General features: G+C 34.6%; 1 protein-coding gene across 2 annotated transcripts in view; it reads right to left on the bottom strand.

Moving 5' to 3' along the window:
- Nucleotides 1–18,854, bottom strand: part of LOC145267029 (uncharacterized) — a 107,970-nt gene that overhangs the window by 59,795 nt on the left and 29,321 nt on the right. For both annotated transcript variants that reach the window (XM_080122959.1, XM_080122960.1), the window contains exon 2: nucleotides 8,138–8,281. In XM_080122959.1, the coding sequence (XP_079979085.1) occupies nucleotides 8,138–8,281 (144 nt within the window). The remainder of the gene's footprint in view (nucleotides 1–8,137; nucleotides 8,282–18,854) is intronic.

The raw sequence follows: 18,854 nt of genomic DNA, 5'->3' as shown, positions 1-18,854 counted from the left end.
TATGAATAAAAATAAAATAAAAATACCAGCGATGTGTTTACGTTATGTTGTTTTGAAAAAAGAAAAAAACTGAATGAATTTATTAAATGATCAACGTTTCGTCCCTATTGCAGAGGACATCTTCAGGATATTAAAAGGAAAAACACAAAAAAAAAAAAAAAAAAAGAAAACGATCATAGACCATACGAAAATGAAAAGGAAACAGTGTTAGAATCCTACCCATATCGGGAAGGAAACTATGTGGGTGTATGGGAAGGTTGGGTTGTTCAATGTCTATATATACACTTTTAAAAAGACGTTAAATAAATATGTTCACTTATTTCTCTAAACTTATTCATTTTGTTGAATTATTTAAGGATTAAGGAAAAACGGTTAACCAGGGTCTGTTTTGATATTTTGTTCTTTGATTATTATTTTCCCTATAATACTGGGGGCTAAATGGTAGAAGCCCTTTCTTTGCGTAATAGTATTAGTGTTTAATATTAGTGCTGACTCTAAAAGTCTTCTTTTGGCTCTATCATGTATTTTATAAAAATGAATGATCGTGTTCTGCACAATAGCAAAAGAGTGCATTTAGGGTGTTACCATTCCTTATATCTTTTCTGTGTTCGTAAAGTCTTAGTTTCAATGTACGCTGTGTCTCACCTATGTATACTTGTTGGCAATCGTTACACGGGATGGAATATATACCGGCGTCGGATGTGAGGGTTTTGGAAGAGTGCTTGGTAGTTTTTAATGTCTGTTTTATTGTTGTGGAAGTTGTTTGTATCAAGTGAAAACCAAGTCTATTAAGAGTGTCGTAGATTTTTGTATTTTTAGTGTGGGTGGGAATGAAAAGATGTCTGTTTAATAGTGAGGTATTTGTTTTATTTTTCTGTCTGTTTATATTATAGTGTATTTTCGTAGCTTTTTTCTTTGCGTAAGAAATGAAATAGGATGGGTACTGTAGTTTTTTTTAAAACATTCGTAATGTATTGAATTTCATCATTAAGATATTGGGGGCCACATATTCTAAAGGCACACAAGAAAAAACCCAATAATCATGCCAGTCTTTATTTTATCATTGTGGTGCGAGTAGTAGTGAATATAATCGTTTTTGTGTGTGGTCTTTCTATGTACTTTGAAACTCAGATTCTGATCTGATGAGGAGTATATCTAGAAAAGCTAGGGAGTGGTCTTGTTCGGATTCGTGTGTAAATTTTATGGATGGTTCTACTGAATTTAATTTATTTCTAAGTGGTTCTATTTGTGCGTTTATGGGGAGAAAAATAAGAATATCATCTATGTATCTAAAGTATGTGGAGCTTTTAGGTAATCTGAATTTGAAAGAGTTGGTCTCTAGGAATTCTAAAAATAAGCAAGCTAGTACACTACTAAGGGGGTTTCCCATAGGGAGTCAAAATTTTTGTCTTTAGTAAGAATTATTAAACTGAAAATAGGTTCTATCGGTGATCAGTTTTATTATTTGTATTAATGTATCCGAGGAAAAATTTTATTAATTGAATAAATTGGATTACCAATGAGGGAGTCATTACCCACGCTAAAATGTTATTCCCGTTTTTTTTTTTTTTTTTTTTTTTTCCAATTGTTTCACATATATATAGTTTTAAAACTGTTTTTCTTACAATTTATGACCAAATATCATAAATTGTTTCATCTAAATGTGTCAAACAGCAAATTCTAGCTTTGCTACAAATCTAATTTGCTAATTTCTTACTGTCCTTTGATGAGAAGAATAGCAAGAATGGTATTTTTTTGAAACCCTGTGGAATAAGGACTTTGAAAATTGTTTTTGGAGTATTCTGTCGAATTATGAATTCAATTGTAAATTTTAATTTAGAGTTTTAAATTCTTTTATTTTCACCTATGTATACATACTAGCATTTCAGCCTGGTGTTGCCTGGGTGTTTGGTGGTGTATGTCGAGCAAAAAAGTGGTAGTAGGAAGGTAGGCTCGAACCTGTACGGCGAAGGAGGAAAAGAACGGGGAAAAAAACGTGACGTCTTTGCTATTACAACCACCGCCAAACCAGAAGTGACATAGGTTTAAATTAAGGCTAGACAATCGAAAAGAGGGGATGACTTTCGAAAATATCAGTGAAAAAAGCGACCCTGCCTGCATAAAAGTGTCCAGTTGAGGGCGAAGAAATTAATGTTTTTAGCCAATTTTTCGGTATTTGTCGTCTGAAGGGTTGAGCTTCAAAACAATACCGATCTTGTGAAAATTTATCGCCTCTGTCGAAAGTTTTAAACAGACATGCAAACATACATACATTTATACATTGGTAGCTCAAATTTTCGACCCAAACCGATTAAAAAGCTTGTCCTATCTCTGAATACCCTTTATGTAAAATTTCAAATGTTTAGATCAGAAATTGTTTGAGTAATTTGGTAGAGACCCCAGAGGTCAATTTTTAAAAAACTTTGACCCCTATTATGACCCCTTAAAATTTATTGTTTTGAGCTAAAATCAAGTTATTAAGTTAGATCCATGTCCAAGGAACTTATATCAAAAATTTCAAGTGTTTAGACCCAAAATTGTCGGAGGAGTTTGGTAGAGTTCTCAAAGGTGAAATCGTTGAACTTTGACCCCTTAACAGCCAAATTTCTAGCCGAAAATGGATCACAAAGATTTTCCCAAATCTCAGTACCCTGTATATCAAATTTCGAGTCTGTAGACTTAAAATTGACAGAGTTATTGCATAGGGAAATGTATACAGCCACATTCACTTTTATAGATATACTAGCGGGGGGTACCCGACGTTGCCCGGGTGTTTGGAGGTGTGTGTGGTTTTGGGTAAAGCAAAACTCCAGGGGTGGGTGGGGGTGGGTTTAAAAAAAATAGTTTTGGTGGGTAAGTATGAGGATCGAACCCGAACCCTTGAGGCAAAGCTGGAAATTAAAGTGTGAAAAAAAAAAGTGCAACGTTAACCATTTGGCCACTGCGAAATACTAACGGAAACACGTTTGAATTTATTTAACTATTTAGAATTGGCAGGTGCACGTTTTAATGACTTTAATGAGGTCAACTTTGATTGCGAGGTAGTATTTCATTTACTGCGGGAATGCTTCTTTTATTTTTGTTTTCCCAAGATGTTGAGGTGGGGGGGGGAAACCAGCTCCCCATAAAAAGGGGATTGTCCAAATTGGATAGCAATTGTCTGATATAAAGAAAATATTTACACATTGATCAAAGCTGATCGCTTTCAGACATTTCCGGCGATTGCGACCAGAAAAATACCGCCAAAATTAGTGTCGCTTTTATTATATGAAAAAGCCTAATCCACATGTGGCGAGCGAAAAATGTTGAATATTTATCTTTTCAAAGTCGAGCAAATTAAATAGACAGGCGACCTCCATTGTTAACTCGCAGATATTATGATTTATATGTGATATAAAAAGTTTTAAGAAGTTGTGAGCCGACCGACCGCTTCTCGAAAAAACCCTTTTACAGACACACACAAAAAGCGAACATACATACACACATGTTCACTTTTATATATATAGATAAATAGATATAGTCTTATTTATAGTATCAGAATTTTACTGGGTTTATATAATTGAAAATTCAGTAACCGTTCATATACTAATAGGTTTTAAGCCAAAAAGAGATGACTTAAACTGTAAGTTACAAAATTATCATATTTCATAATTGAGCATTCATATATTGTTTTAACAAAAACCAAGACTTCAAAGAATGGGTCGATAGCAACAAAGTGTATTTCATTGTTAGTTACCATTGTTTCAAGACTATTTGGAAAAATTCAAACATTATGTTGTTTGAAAATTTTCACAAGAACAGCCTTTTGTCAAACTTATTGAATAAAAAAACACTTTAACAATAAAACATTATGGAAACCATTTCCTTATAAGGAAAAGAAAACAAGCGAAAATATTTTATAAGGGAAATGATTTCCATAATATATATATATATATATATATATATATATATATATATATATAGCGTTAGACAATTATATACACCACTATGACGACCATACATGTTTGTGTCAGAATATACTCCATATTCAACAATTGTAGCTAAATTAACAAATTTCATCGTGTTCTTGTTGATAAATTTTCCTATGAATGCACTGCACTTGTTGCCTCTCAACATAAATACACCCAACCAACCTGACTAGCAGCAAAATCCCACACATTCACTGTAGAGGACCTCATGTCTCTACATTAATAACTTCTTTCCTTGGACCACTTGTCTTTGAAATTTCCTCCTCGCTCCCTGTTTCTCCCGACTGTACCAACATGCAGAAATCTAACCGTAATGTGAACAAGCATCTCGCTGCACAACTCCCCACTTAGGATGCCCCCTCCCCCCCGATAAATCTAGCCCCTAATTACAATAACCTCTTATGTCACAGTGGCAATATAGAAAAGGAAAACTGCAATATCTTTATGTTCCGTTTTAAAGGAGCTTTCAGATTTCTCATTTTAGCGGATTAAATCATCCCTTTTTTGTGACGTCATCAACTGACAACGTAAAAACTTTTTCGACTGAGACAAGTGGATGACTTCATCCAGTGTGCACGGAGACAAACAAACAAGATTCATAGAGTTTTAGTATTATACTAGCTGGATGCCTGGCATTGCCCGGCCGTACATGCTGAAACATGGTATCTTAATTTTTTTTTTTTTTTTTTTTTTATTACATTTTCACCCCAAACAAGGTAAATTGCCACTTTGGTGTAAGGGGCTACTATCAGGGGCAACAACTACTCTGGGGTACTATGTAGGGATTTGGGCAGCAAGATGTCGGTTCACGTTACACTTGAACTTCTGCACGTCAGTACTGTTGGGGAAGCAGGGATCTGGAATGGAATTCCAGAGTCTAGCGGTTCTGGGAAAGAAACTATTGGAGCAAAAAGATCTTTTACATCTAGGGATCTCTACAGTGTGGGGGTGGGATTTAGCAGCCTGTCGGGTTTGTCGAGGGTGCTCACGTCGTGGGGGCACAAGTGATTGCAGTTCGTCAGAGCATTCACCACTAAAATACTTGTAGAAAAGGCAGAGGGATGCAACATTTCGTCGATGGGACAGAGGCTGAAGCTTAGATGCCAGTTCAGGGCCTATCAGGTTGCGACTCTCTTTTGAACCTATGCAGATTGCATAAGTATCATTATAAAATCCATCCTCTATTAAATACTAGCATTTCAGCCCGGCGTTGCCCGGGTGTTTGGATGTGTATGTTGAGCAAAAAAAAAAAGTGGTAGTAGGAAGGCAGGCTCGAACCCGTACCGCAAAGGAGGAGAAGAACGGGGTAAAACGTAACGTTTATGCTGTTACGACCACCGCCAAACCGGAAGCAACATTTTTTAAAATTAAGGCTAGACAATCTAAAGGAGAGAATAACTTTAAAAAATATCAGCGAAAAAAGTGACCCCCCCCCTGTAGAAAAGTGTCTAGTTGAAGGGGAAGATATTAATGTTTTTAGCCAATTTTTCGATATTTGTCGTATGAAAGATCGAACTTTAAAACGATACTGATCTTGGTAAAATCCGTCGCCTCTGTCGAAAGTTTAAGGCAGACATGCAAACAGACATACATACATTTATATATTGGTAACTAAAAATTTTCGACCCAAACTGAAGAAAAAGCTTGCCCTATCTCTGAATACCCTTCATGTAAAATTTCAAATATTTAGATCAGAAATTGTCTGAGTAATTTGGAAGAGACCGCAGAGGTCAATTTGTTATATAGGGGTTTCATTATTATTATTATGATTATTCTTTTCTTGTTGTTATTGTTCTTTGTTAAAAGTGAGTCTTAGTAAAGCGCAGTTTTGGTAGAATTACAACACAAAGACGACGTTTATAAAAACACATGATGGGTTTATTTCTTCTCACGACCGGTCGTGGTTTTCTCATCAAGAATTCAAAGCTTCATTCTAAGTTTCAAAAGTGACCGTCTCGCTTCTAGACGTTCGAATGTCTGGACTGTCGTCTGTCGTCCTCAGACTCTCTCTGACTCTCCCCGTTTCTCTCAAGTTTCTAACTATATCTAGAACTTCCCATTTTCCATGACGTCATACACATGTTAAAACATGTGTCTTCTTTCACGTGTTCTGGACATACGCCTCCAAAACTTTTTCCTTTGTTTACAAAAGGAATTTTAACTTATATTCCTAGTAACCTATATTTTCAATATGTTAAAAACATGTTTATTAAATTATCTTGTAGTTGCATTCTTCAATTGAATTTTCATAACAAAATTGACAATGCACATTTTTTTCTTAAAACTATTTTATCTCTAAGCTAAACAATGGTTTGTTTTACATTCCATTTTCTAATTCTCTCTCGTAATCTATTTCTAAACTTAATTTACGAGGTTCGAATTTCATCTATTCTATTTCATTTTAACTAAATCTCTCTATTTTTATACTTACATGAAAAGGGGACAGCCCTTATCATGTAACAAATTTTTTTAAAAACTTTGACCCCTATTATGTCCCCTTAAAATCTATTGTTTTGGGCTAAAATCAAGTTATTAAGTCAGATTCATGTCCAAGGAACTTATATCTAAAATTTTAAGTGCGTAGACCCAAAATTGTCAGAGGAGTTTGGTAGGGTTCTCAAAGGTGAAATCGTTGAACTTTAACCCCTTAACAGTCAAATGTCTGGCCAAAAACCGATCACATCAATTTTCCCAAATCTCAGTACCCTGTATATAAAATTTCGAGTCTGTAGACTAAAAATTGACAGAGTTATAGCGTAGGGAAATGTACACACACAGACACACACACACTTTCACTTTTATATATATATATATATATAGATTATATACTACGTGGAATAATTTGCCTGGTGGACTAATTCGCAAAAAAGATAATGATAATAATAATGTCATTCATCAAATTCTGTCCATGTTTGTTTACAATATCATGTCAGCTGATATTTGGGCTTAATAATCTTAAAAAAATAGTCTTTCTTCTCTTACAGATAAAAAAGAATCATTTTTACAAGGGAATACTTAAGGTTACATCGGTGTAACAAAATATTCCCCTGTAAAAATGATTCTTTTTAATCTTGAAGAGAAGAAAGACTATTTTTTTTAAGATCAGATGTTTTTTTAATAATTATCGGATGGATTGCTGTATAAAACATATCTAAGAACACTGCCAGACATATGCCTTCTCCACAAGCGCCTGCAGGAGCTTGGTGAATACTCGGTGGGTGGTGGCAATTAGGCTGGCTTTAGTGTTGTGGGAGGTCATGTTGGTGATGTTCTCGACGTATGACCAAACGAAGAAGTCCAGCGGGTTTAGGTCAAGGAAGGAGGGGAGACAGCAAGAGAAGAGTACAAAGTTGTAGCATTTCTTCTAAAGCCAAGCCTGGGTCTCTTTGGACATGGGCCGGCACCAAGTCCTGCTGCCACACCCAGGGTCTGCCAGTGGCCACCTGATTTCACCAGGGGATCACCACACTCTTCAGCACATCCAGGTACACTTTGGTGTCGACTTTCAAACCGACTTTGAAGATGTGAGGTGGCATGATGTGGCCCTCACTTGAAACCACACCAAAGACCATAACTGTGGTCGGAAACTGTTTTCATTATCCTGGGCACATCCCTGTTATTCGTGGCAGTCCAGGATTGGCATTTTGAGGGTGCTGGCAATGGTCCTGTTGTCATAACTTGGATCAGTAGAGAGTGAAATTTGCAACAGATAGGCTCAGCCGTTTCGGAATCTATGAGGAAGGGACTCGCGCACACACACACACAAACACACAAAGTAACTTTTATATAATAGAGATATACAAAGAAAAAAAAAAAAAAAAGGCTCACATATAAATCGTAGTTTAGCAAAAATTCTACAGAGGTCATCATCGGAGTGAGAGGTGCTTCATTTCCACACGCGTCACGGTTGCAATTATGTGCAATATGGCAAAAAAAAAAAAAAAAATGCTATTATTTTTGGTTTTAAAAGATCTTTCTGATTCCCTATTTTAGTGGATGACATCATCCCTTTTTTTGTGACGTCATCAACTTAAAATGTCAAAACTTTTCCCCGAAGTCATCCTCTTGTCTAAGTGGATAACATCATCCAGTGTGCACGGAGACAAATAAACAAGATTCAGAGTTTTAGTATTAGATACGCAAGAAAAATAAAATGAAGAAAAACTCACGTATAAATCGTAGTTTAGCAAAAATTCTGAAGAGGTCATCATTGGAGTGAGGGGTGCTTCATTCCCACACGTATCACGGTTGCCATTATGTTCCTGAGTATCATCTTTCCCGTCAGGCGAATGAATACAACTCATCATCTTCATCTGGAAAAGAAAAAAAAAACAAAAACAATTATATACATCTTCATCTTTATCATATAAAAAGAAAATTGTATGCGAGTTTGTTTCCTATGAATTCAAGTAAAGATTACATGCGTAGTACTAAAAAGATTTTAACTCAAAATGGTTCCTTATTTAACATCACACACACACACACGTTCTAACATAAAACCATTTTATATAATTATTTTTATCTCACTGTTTTACACCGTTAATCTCAACATTTACCAAAAAGTTTTATTCGCAGTACTCCCAACAACCTGGCATATTTCTGCATTTTATTAATAGCCTTTATTGTCTACATCTTTATATCTATCTACTATTATATAAAAAGGAACTTTGCACATGCGTGTGACTTTGTTCCTTATGGACTCTAAAACAGCTGTCGATTTTTCTGAAATTTCACACTAAAGTACTTTATGTGCCAGACAGTGTTCTCAGATAGGTTTCGTATTGGAATGTCTTTGATAAGTATTGATAATTGCTAATCCAAAAAATCTGATGAAAGAAGGAAGAGGCAATTTTGGCTAAAGTTAACACCTTACACAGCCTAACATCATCACCTCAATATGAGTTCCGAACTGGGAGCATGCCTTTTCCACAAGCGCCTGCAGGAGCTTGGTGAATATTCGGTGGGTGGCGGCAATTAGGCTGGCTTTAGTGTTGCGGGAGGTCATGTTGGTGATGTTCTCGACGTATGACCAAACGAAGAAGTCCAGCGGGTTTAGGTCAAGGAAGAAGGGGGGACAGTGAGAGAAGAGTACATAGTTGTAGCATTTCTTCTGAAGCCAAGCCTGGGTCTCTTTGGACATGGGCCGGCACCAAGTCCTGCTGCCACACCCAGGGTCTGCCAGTGGCCACCTGATTTCACCAGGGGATCACCACACTCTTCAGCACATCCAGGTACACTTTGGTGTTGACTTTTAAATCAACTTCGAAGATGTGAGGTGGCATGATGTGGCCCTCACTTGAAACCACACCAAAGACCATAACTATGGTCGGAAACTGTTTTCATTATCCTGGGCACATCCCTGTTATTCGTGGCAATCCAGGTTTTGCATTTTGAGGGTGCTGGCAATGGTCATGTTGTCATAACTTGGATCAGTAGAGAGCAGGAGTTGTACAGTGGCACATCTCCGATCTACTGGCCAACTAAGTTGGTCACTTAAGCTCACATGCGCAGATCATGACACTATAACCCTAACATCACTCATCGTTTTAATATTTACGCTTCATATAAATATTAATTTCAACTGTATTTCTTGCAGCTAACATTGGCCGTGTGGTTTTTTCCTTGCTAATGGAGTTAAAGATGGCTTCGTGACCGTTTAAATCTCCCAACCGGCTGTAATCGTAACTTCCTGTACTGATGATTCCTGAAAGGATGAAACACTAGTGTCTGTAAGTATTAAAATAATTACAGTAATAATTGTGTATGTATATGTATACATCTCCTTTTTCTCCGCCCCACCCCCGTTTCCTGCACTTTTAATCTCATTGAATCCCCATAAACTGTCACTAACTATTAAATAACTTTTTTGATGCAAGTATAATTTATTTCAGATTTTTAGTTTCTTTTAATGCATTAACCTGCAAAATTTATTGTATGTTTTGCAAACTTCTTTTCTCTGATGAAAAGTATTTCATTTTTTGAAACTCCACGGAATAAGGTATTTCTTGTTTATTCTGTACTCCTTGTTGGATAACGAAAATTTAGTATACCTTCTTTACAGGTTTTTAAAGTTTTTTTTTTTTTTTGGAAAATTTTAATAAATTTTCAATAAGATTTTTCTTAAAAATCATGACCTCCCACAACACCAACCTGATCGTCGCCATTTACTGAGTATTCACCAAGCTCCTGCCAGTGCTTGGGGAAAAGGCATGCTTCCAGTTCTGAACCTGTATCGAGATGATGTCTTATTTATTTATATTTACATACATATATCTCCACCCACGCCTACCTGAATATATATATATATATATATATATATATATATATATATATATATATATATACACAGTCCTGGTCAACATCATAAGACCACTTAAAAAAGTAAGTGTTTATGCATATTATCGAATTTTTAATCAAACAAATGGTTGAAACCATTGCCAAAAGGGAAAATATGATAGAAAAAAAAATGAAATCTGCTTTATTCGAAACCTTAACCCTGATCTAAAAATTATTTTTTTAAAAAACAAACATTTTCACCTGGTCAAAATTATAAGACCACTTTAATAAAATCGGCTAGTTTTGAAAAAATGAATATGAAAGGCTTTCTATGTTACTAAAAGCAACTTGTTTGTGGATAAAAAACATCTTACTAAATTATAAATGGCAAAAGGGAAACCATTATCAGAGTTTGAGAGAGAGGAAGGATCTTTGAGCTTAATAGGGGTGGACTCTCCCATAGATTCATTGCAAACGAAGTGAATCATAGAAAAACGGTCATCACAAATTTTTAAAGAAATTCAGATCAATATGGGCACAAAAAGAGTCCAGGTCGACCAAAAAAAAAAAAACCCAGTCACTGGATCGCCATATCAGAAGAAGTTTAAAAATAAAACTTCAGTATGAGCTCAAGTCGATTGAAAAGCCAAACAGCAGCAGAATGTAGTCCTAAAACCATCAGAAGGCATCTGAAAATGAAAGGTTTCGATCATTTAAAGCGACTGCAGAAACCACGTCTTCTTGAACAGCACAAAAACTAACTGACTAAAATATGCTGCCAAATACCAGATTTGGGATGAAAAGAAGTGGGAAAATGTAATTTTCTCTGATGAGAAAAAGTTTAATCTAGATGGTCCAGATGGATTTCAACACTATTGGCATGATAAAAATTTGCCTAAAGAGACTTTTTCAACTCGGCATAGTGGAGGAGGGTCTTTAATGATCTGGGGTGCTTTCTCCTCAGCTGGGACCCTAAAGTTGCAAGTAGTGAAAGGCCGGCAAACATCATTGAAGTACATTTCAATGCTTGAAAATGCTTCTATCAGGACTATCTAGCTAAAATGTTATGATAAGGTGCAGGGAACCAAGTCTAATCGTATCCATCTGATATATACAGCATAATCACGTTGTCACACCAGTTATCATTAGATCACCAAAGTTAAGCAACGTTGAGCAGGTCATAAAATAAAGCGCCTTCGGAAATCACCAAGTGACTAAATGTCTCAATGCGATTAAGTGTCCACGTGATGAAAAAACCATGTGATTAAATGTATAGTGATTAATAGTCAGCTGATGAAAAGACCGTACACTGCTGTATGTAAAAGGACGTGGACACTTCCCTGCAAAAGTTGCAAAAAACCTATCATCATCATCATCTCCCCTAATAGAGATATACATGTGACTATAAAAAACTGCGCATAATATTTCAGCATAAAAATCCTCTCAAGTTGATTAATTAAGCCGATGATGAAGGTTCTCATACTGGTCCTCTCTCTCTTTACTATTAGATCCCATTTGACTGAAGACAGACTTCTCTTTCGGTTGCTGCACTGCCCGGAAAAAAAAAACAATTTTCATTATTTCAGCTGTTTTGAAGACTTTCCAATCGGATTATATACATCATCACGCTGGACTTATTTTGGACTCCATTCTCTCTAAAGAACTATTTTGCATTTCAGATCAACTTGAGAGGATTTTCATTCAAGCTGAAATATTATGCGCGATGTGTTTTTATATATATATTTATTTATTTTTTTTTTTTTTTTTACATATCCAACATTTTTTCACTATTGCAGTTTCACTTAATGCCTTAACTAGCAAATTCTAGCATTGGTACACATATAATTTACTGATTTCTTTATGTCCTCTGATGAGAAGAATAACAAGAATAGCATTCTTTGAAACTCCGCGGAATAAGGACTTTGTATATTGTTTTTTCGAGTATTCATTCGAACAATAAATTTTGATTGTAAAGTTCAACTTACAGTTTTAATTTTCTATCTCTTATAGTAAGCTCTACTCTCTATTGCGTATTGAGCTTTTTTAATTTGGTTGGGATTACATTATCTATATATAAATACTGTTATTTATATTAGTTTGCCATTGCGTATATCAGGTAAACACTACATCCCTTTGTTTTCATTTATATATATATATGTACATATATATATATATATAATAAAATAAAATAAAAATTACAATTAAATTTACCAAAATGATCCAAGATGGTAAAATTAAAGTATATTATAAATATTACAGAATTAATATTTATAAAGTTATCTCAGCCAGATGTAAAAGCTCGATAAAACTAAATAGGAGATAGAGCTTATAATACGAGCAAACAGTTAATAAAACATGTTAAAAAACACTTTGAAATGAGTTAAAAACATATTTAATCTGAAAAAGGAAATCATCAAATACTTTTGCATGCAAAATCCGATCCCGCATTTTGCTAATTCCTACCCTCTGATGAGAAGGAAAGTATTTCTTCGAAACTCCGCGGATTAAGGACCATCCACTTATCTAGTGTTTCCTTTTCAGATTAAATATGTTTTAACTCATTTCAAAGTGTTTTTAACATGTTTTATTAACTGTTTGCTCATATATATATATATATATATATATATATATATATATATATATATATATATATATATATATATAAAAACGTTCTTCTTTGACAAACGGTTATGAGAATAAATGTGAACTATTTCAAAAATTTTAGCAAGGAATAAATGCAACCCAAGGATAAAATTTCCAGTATTTGCAACATTTTATGACCCAGAGCAGAAGGTCCGTTCGGAATATCAAAATCAAATATAAGAAATTAGAAACATCATTTTTATGCTTCTTACATCTGCCATAACTTTAGAAAATACTTTTCTAGAAGCATATGTAGGATAGCATACAAATTTACACATTATCTATATATCTATGAATGTGTGTGTGTGTGTGTGTGAGGACACTTCTCAACCTATATACTCAACAAATTTTTGATCTACGGACTTGAAATTTGGTATATAGGATATTCAGACACGTGGAAAGCGTTATAATGGCTTTTCAACCGGTAAAAAGGGCTGCTAACGGGTCAAAATTGAAAAATTGGTACTGGGAGGTCATCAAGTTTTTATCTGTTTGTTGTTTCACGAGTCACGACTGCGTGATCGTGAAACATGACAGCTGCCTTACGTTAAGAATGGGTAGGTTTGAAAACACTTTTTAAGGATTGTGGCAAGCTGGTCTAATGGTTATCGTACTTGATACACCATCTTTAGGTTTTCGTTTCGATCTCAGTGCCAGTATTTTTTTATTTTTTTTATTTACAAGAAGTGAACTGTTTAAAAAAAACAACGCTCGCCTCATTTTCTTTCCTCATTTTCTTTGCCTCAGTTTCTTTCGTTTTTTTTTGTTTTTTTTTTTAATAAAAAGGAATTTAACGTTACATTTAATACCTACGGTATTTCTGTTTGTAATACATAAGAATTCTGCATCAATTAAAATATAATATTTATGCATATTTTATAATTAGGTAACACTAGGCGGGCTGCTAAGCAAACCACCATTTACTTATATATATATATATATATATATGTATTTTTTTCAATGATTCCATGATATTGTGTTCCACAGATGGACAGTTCTAGGAAAGAAACTTTGTTCATGGAAGTTTTTTTTGTTTTTTTTTTAATTTTTACTTGAGAGTCACCACTGATCAAGGCTTGAAGGCTACTTGAGGATAAAGATTAATGAATATAAGGTGGTACTGTAGTAATTGCTAATAGTGTAAATTGAATAGAATTTGATTATTTACGAAGATGACTAAACAAGAACTTGTTTACATTGGACTTGAAGGCTACCCTGTTGTATTTGACCTGGAAGCAGGCCAGCAGAACAGTTCCAATGGCGGGCAGTTCTGGGAAAGAAGCTTTGTTCATAGAATCAACATTTAGAGTTAGGCACAGATAGTGAGTGGTTGTAGCTAGTTGAGTATTTCTTTAGTTTTAGATGAAGAGGAAGGGAAACTATTGACAGTATATGTAGGCCAGCAGCATTCATCCTAGAGAGATTGAACCAGCTTCTTCTGAAAGAGGAAGTCTCAAGGGAAAATTAAATTCAGTCGCATCTATATCCTGGTCAGGCGGTGTAATGACGTTATATTTCTGCAATTCTTGTAGGGAGATGTTGACATCTTCATACATACAGCGCCTGGTAATTCAAAATGATATTTACATTTTGGAAAAAAAATAAAATGAAATATTTTAAATACTTACACATTAATAAGTATATATATATATATTTTAAATAAGATACATATTATATACGTTTGAATCCATACCCAACGCATTGTTACAAAATAAACAGATGTTTATTTTGTTAGAAATTTATGGCTTCAAACGTATATAATACGTATCTTATTGAATTCAAACTCAACCGGCGTTTCTAAGGAACAAAATCTTAACACACACACACACGTCATCCACATACAATACTGTTTCACAGCTCATCAGTGCGGCTAGACAAGCAATTAACTCAAGCCAGGATCGAAACCTGATCACCCAAATGACAGTTGAAGCTTCTAACCACTGCGCTATACGGCTGCTGCTATGTGAGAAGTGAATTAACAATGTTTTGAAATCATCCAAAGTACCTAAGCTCAATTTGTTTACGCAAAGAGCATCGCTTCATACGTTAATGGTAATTTGTATATCACTTCCCAAATGTTCAACCTAAGATAGGGAGCATTATAGTCATCCACATACAGTACTGTTTCGCTGTTTCATAGCTCATCAGTGCGGCTAGACAAGAAACTACCTCAAGCCAGGATCGAAACCCGACCGCCCAAATGTATATATATATATATATATTTTTTTTTTTTAAAGATGCTGTTTGATGTATAAAGCAGTTGTGTATTTGGAGAGTTCTAGGAAAGAAACTTTGCTCATGGAAGTTTTTTTTTTTTTTACTTGGAAGTCACCACTTATCAATGCATGAAGGCCACTCGAGGATAAGTGTTAATGAATGTAAGGTAGTGTAGTAATCGTTAATGTTGTAAATTGGGTAGAATTTGATTATTTATGGGGACGGATCAACAAGAATTTGTTTACATGGGACTTGAACGCTACCATATATTTAACCAGGAAGCAGAACAGTGTTTTTTTTTTGTTTTTTTTTACATAGGCATAACCACTTATCAAGGCCAGGGACCACTCGAGGATAAGGGTTATTGCGTGCACAGTAGTCAATTGGATAATATAGTAATCGTTAGTAATGGAAAATCGGTAAATTTGTTAACTTAAGTGGAATGGCTCATCAAGAACTTGTTTACGTTGGACTTGAAGACAACCATATCGTAGTCAGCTGGAAAGCAGGAAAACGGAAGAGAATTCCAAAGGTGTGCAGTTCTAAGAAAGAAGCTTTGTTCATGGAATCTACGTTTAGGTTTAGGCAGAGATAAAGAGTGGGGGGAATTATTGATAGTGTTTTCAGCTAGACGAGTGTTTCTTGTGAAAGTTTGGTGAGAGGGGACCATAGAATGAAGTTCAGTCGAGCACTTGCCGTGAAAATAATAATAAAGCAGAGACAAACTTGCAACATCTCTTCTGTGAGATAGCGGTTGCAGGGAAGTTCTAAATGATGCTATGTTTCTATAATTCTCGCAGGGAGATGTTGACGTCTTCCTACATATTCCCAAATAGTCACCAATCTAATATTTAATATTGGCAAAAAAAAAAAAAATAAAAATAAATAAATAAAATGAAATATTTTAAATACTTACACATTAATAAGTATATATATATATATATATATATATATATATATATATATATATATATATATACGAGCAAACAGTTAATAAAACATGTTAAAAAACACTCTGAAAAAGAGTTAAAAACATATCTAATCTGAAAAGAAAACATTTGATAAGTGGATAGTCCTTAATCCGCAGAGTTTCGAAGAAATACTTTCCTTCTCATCAGAGGGTAGGAATTAGCAAAATGCGGGATCGGATTTAGGAAAGTATTTCTTCGAAACTCCGTGGATTAAGGACTATCCACTTATCAAGTGTTTCCTTTTCAGAGTGTTTTTTTTAACATGTTTTATTAACTGTTTGCTCGTATTATAAGCACTATCTCCTATTTGGTTGTATCGAGCTTTTACATCTGGCTGAGATAACTTTATAAATATTAATTCTTTAATATTTATAATTTATTTTAGTTTTGCCATCTTGGATCATTTTGGTAAATTTAATTGTAATTTTATATATACCATAATATATATATATTATTTTTTCCCTGAAAGACGCCGCTTGATGTCTAAAGCAGTTACGTATTTCCTCATCAACTTGCCAACAGTGGATGTTTATATTTTCATGCAAAATGATGGGATCTATCATGTAGATTTTGTTTTTGTTGTTGTTTTTTTGTTGTTGTGTTTAGTTTTGAACGCAGATAATCCAACATCCGGAAGGATTAAACATAAAACAATCTTCTTAACTTATATTTGAACACGTGTCTCACGAAGCTGAGTGCAGTAAACGGATATTGATAATCAATGCTTAGTAGTATTGCAACATAATTATGTACACACCAGTTCTCGTCAGATCACCAAAGTTAAGCAACATTAAACCTGGTCAGTACCAAATGAGTAACCATTTGAGAATAACAGTCGTTTTATGTAGAAGGATGTCGACACCTTCCAGTAAGAACTGCAAAAATTAATGCATCTCCTCTGACTGGGATATACATGCGACTGGGGACCACTTGTGAATTTGATATTCCCTTGGGACTTCCTTAAGGAAACGGTTCAATTCACCTAGGGTGAGTACCGCTTTAGAAGTAGTATTCATAGTATTGCGAGTTGTACAGGGACTAGCGGCATTATATACCTTGACGAAAGTTATTTTGAATATGACATGAAACTATTCAATGGAGAGGCCCCAATTTTGGAACTTTGGAGAGTGTGGAGTCATCCCGCCTTTAGTTACCACTGCTCCCAGGTCCATTCCAACCCTAAAATGGTATGATTACCTTTCACCAGGATCCTATCTAGAGATTAAATAGAATCTTACGTTTCGGATTTTTTTTTTTTCTTTTCTTCAAGGGAGTCACCAATTATCAAGGCCAGAGGGCCACTCAAGGATAAGAGTTAATGAATGTAAGCTGATAGTGTAGTAATGTTGCAGATTGGGTAGAATTTAGATTATTTAAGGAGACGGCTCAAGAACTTGTTTACATTGGACTTGAAGGCTACGATATTGTAATTGGGAAGCAGGCCAGTGGAACAGTGTTCCACAGGCGTGAAGTTCTAGGAAAAAAGACTTGTTCATGGAATCTGCTTTTAGATTTAAGCACAGCTATAGAGTAGGAGAAATTGTTGATAGTGGTTGTAGCTAGTCGAGTGTTTTTTTTGTGAAGGTTTTACAAAGTAATGAGGATTGATCATAGTTCTCACCTTGGATGCTATTCCCATAATATTTTGGCCGATGTAACTTGTGACCTTTGTTCAGGAGTGTCTTGTAAAACTCGGAAATCTGTCTGGAATTTAAAGTGGGACACTTTATTTAATGCATGGGGGCAGATGGCTCATTCTGGCAGCTGTGATCAGGGAGAAGACTCTCCTCCCTCTCTACCTGGCTGGCGCAAATGCAGCAGTGACCAGCTGAAGACCTGGGCGACAACAATTAAAGATGACCTGGCGTCACTACTATAATGTTACCCACATGTTTACATGTAGACATCGCAAGAAACCAAGAACGCACATTTTCCTAAGGGAAACAAGTTTTATCTAATAAATAAAATAAAGTAAGTCTCTTTACGATTTCTTTGTCATCGTTAGCTTTCTTCCTACAAAACCGATATTATTATTAACAGTAAATTCTACAGATTGGTATAGAAAGTACCATTGAATTGACATTGAGTCCCACTAGTTTTAACTTATATATAAAGCAAAGTAATTCTCGTTATACTTTCTTTGTCATCGATAGCTTTCTTCCTACAAAACGAATATGTAATGTTACACATGTTATGTTATTAATATGTGGGAACACAACATGTAGAAGATCGCAAGGAAAATAAGAAATAACTCGACTTTTCTTAGGGAAACAAGCAACATTTCTTTTTCTGTCGCCCTCGGCCACCGTATGCAACACGTCTATCTCTGAACGACCCATGGCATAGTGGATAATGTACTTTGTAAAAAATTCAGTTGTATGTTACACTCTTTTGGGAGGCTTTATCCATAGTCATTAGCCACTAATCGCTCCAGACTAGGTATGAAGCCACTTGATGTAAAAAGCTAAAAAAGAAAGAAAAAAGAAAGAAAAAAGAAAAAAAGAAAAGAAAAAAGAAAAAAAAGAAAATAAAAAAAGAAAAAAAGAAAAAGAAAAAAAGAAAAAAAGAAAAAGAAAAAAAGAAAAAGAAAAAAAGAAAAAAAAAAGAAAAAAAGAAAAAAAGAAAAAAAGAAAAAAAGAAAAAGAAAAAGAAAGAAAAAAAAGAAAAAAAAAGAAAAAAAAAGAAAAAAGAAAAGAAAAAAAAAGAAAAAAAGAAAAGAAAAAAGAAAAAAAAGAAAAGAAAAAAAAGAAAAAAAAGAAAAGAAAAAAGAAAAAAGAAA

Source organism: Euprymna scolopes, chromosome 42, assembly GCF_053919585.1.
Source record: "Euprymna scolopes isolate OS-2025 chromosome 42, ASM5391958v1, whole genome shotgun sequence".
NCBI lineage: Eukaryota > Metazoa > Mollusca > Cephalopoda > Sepiida > Sepiolidae > Euprymna > Euprymna scolopes.
Note: the sequence above shows the minus strand (reverse complement) of the source record. Positions and strands in the feature narration are given on the sequence as shown.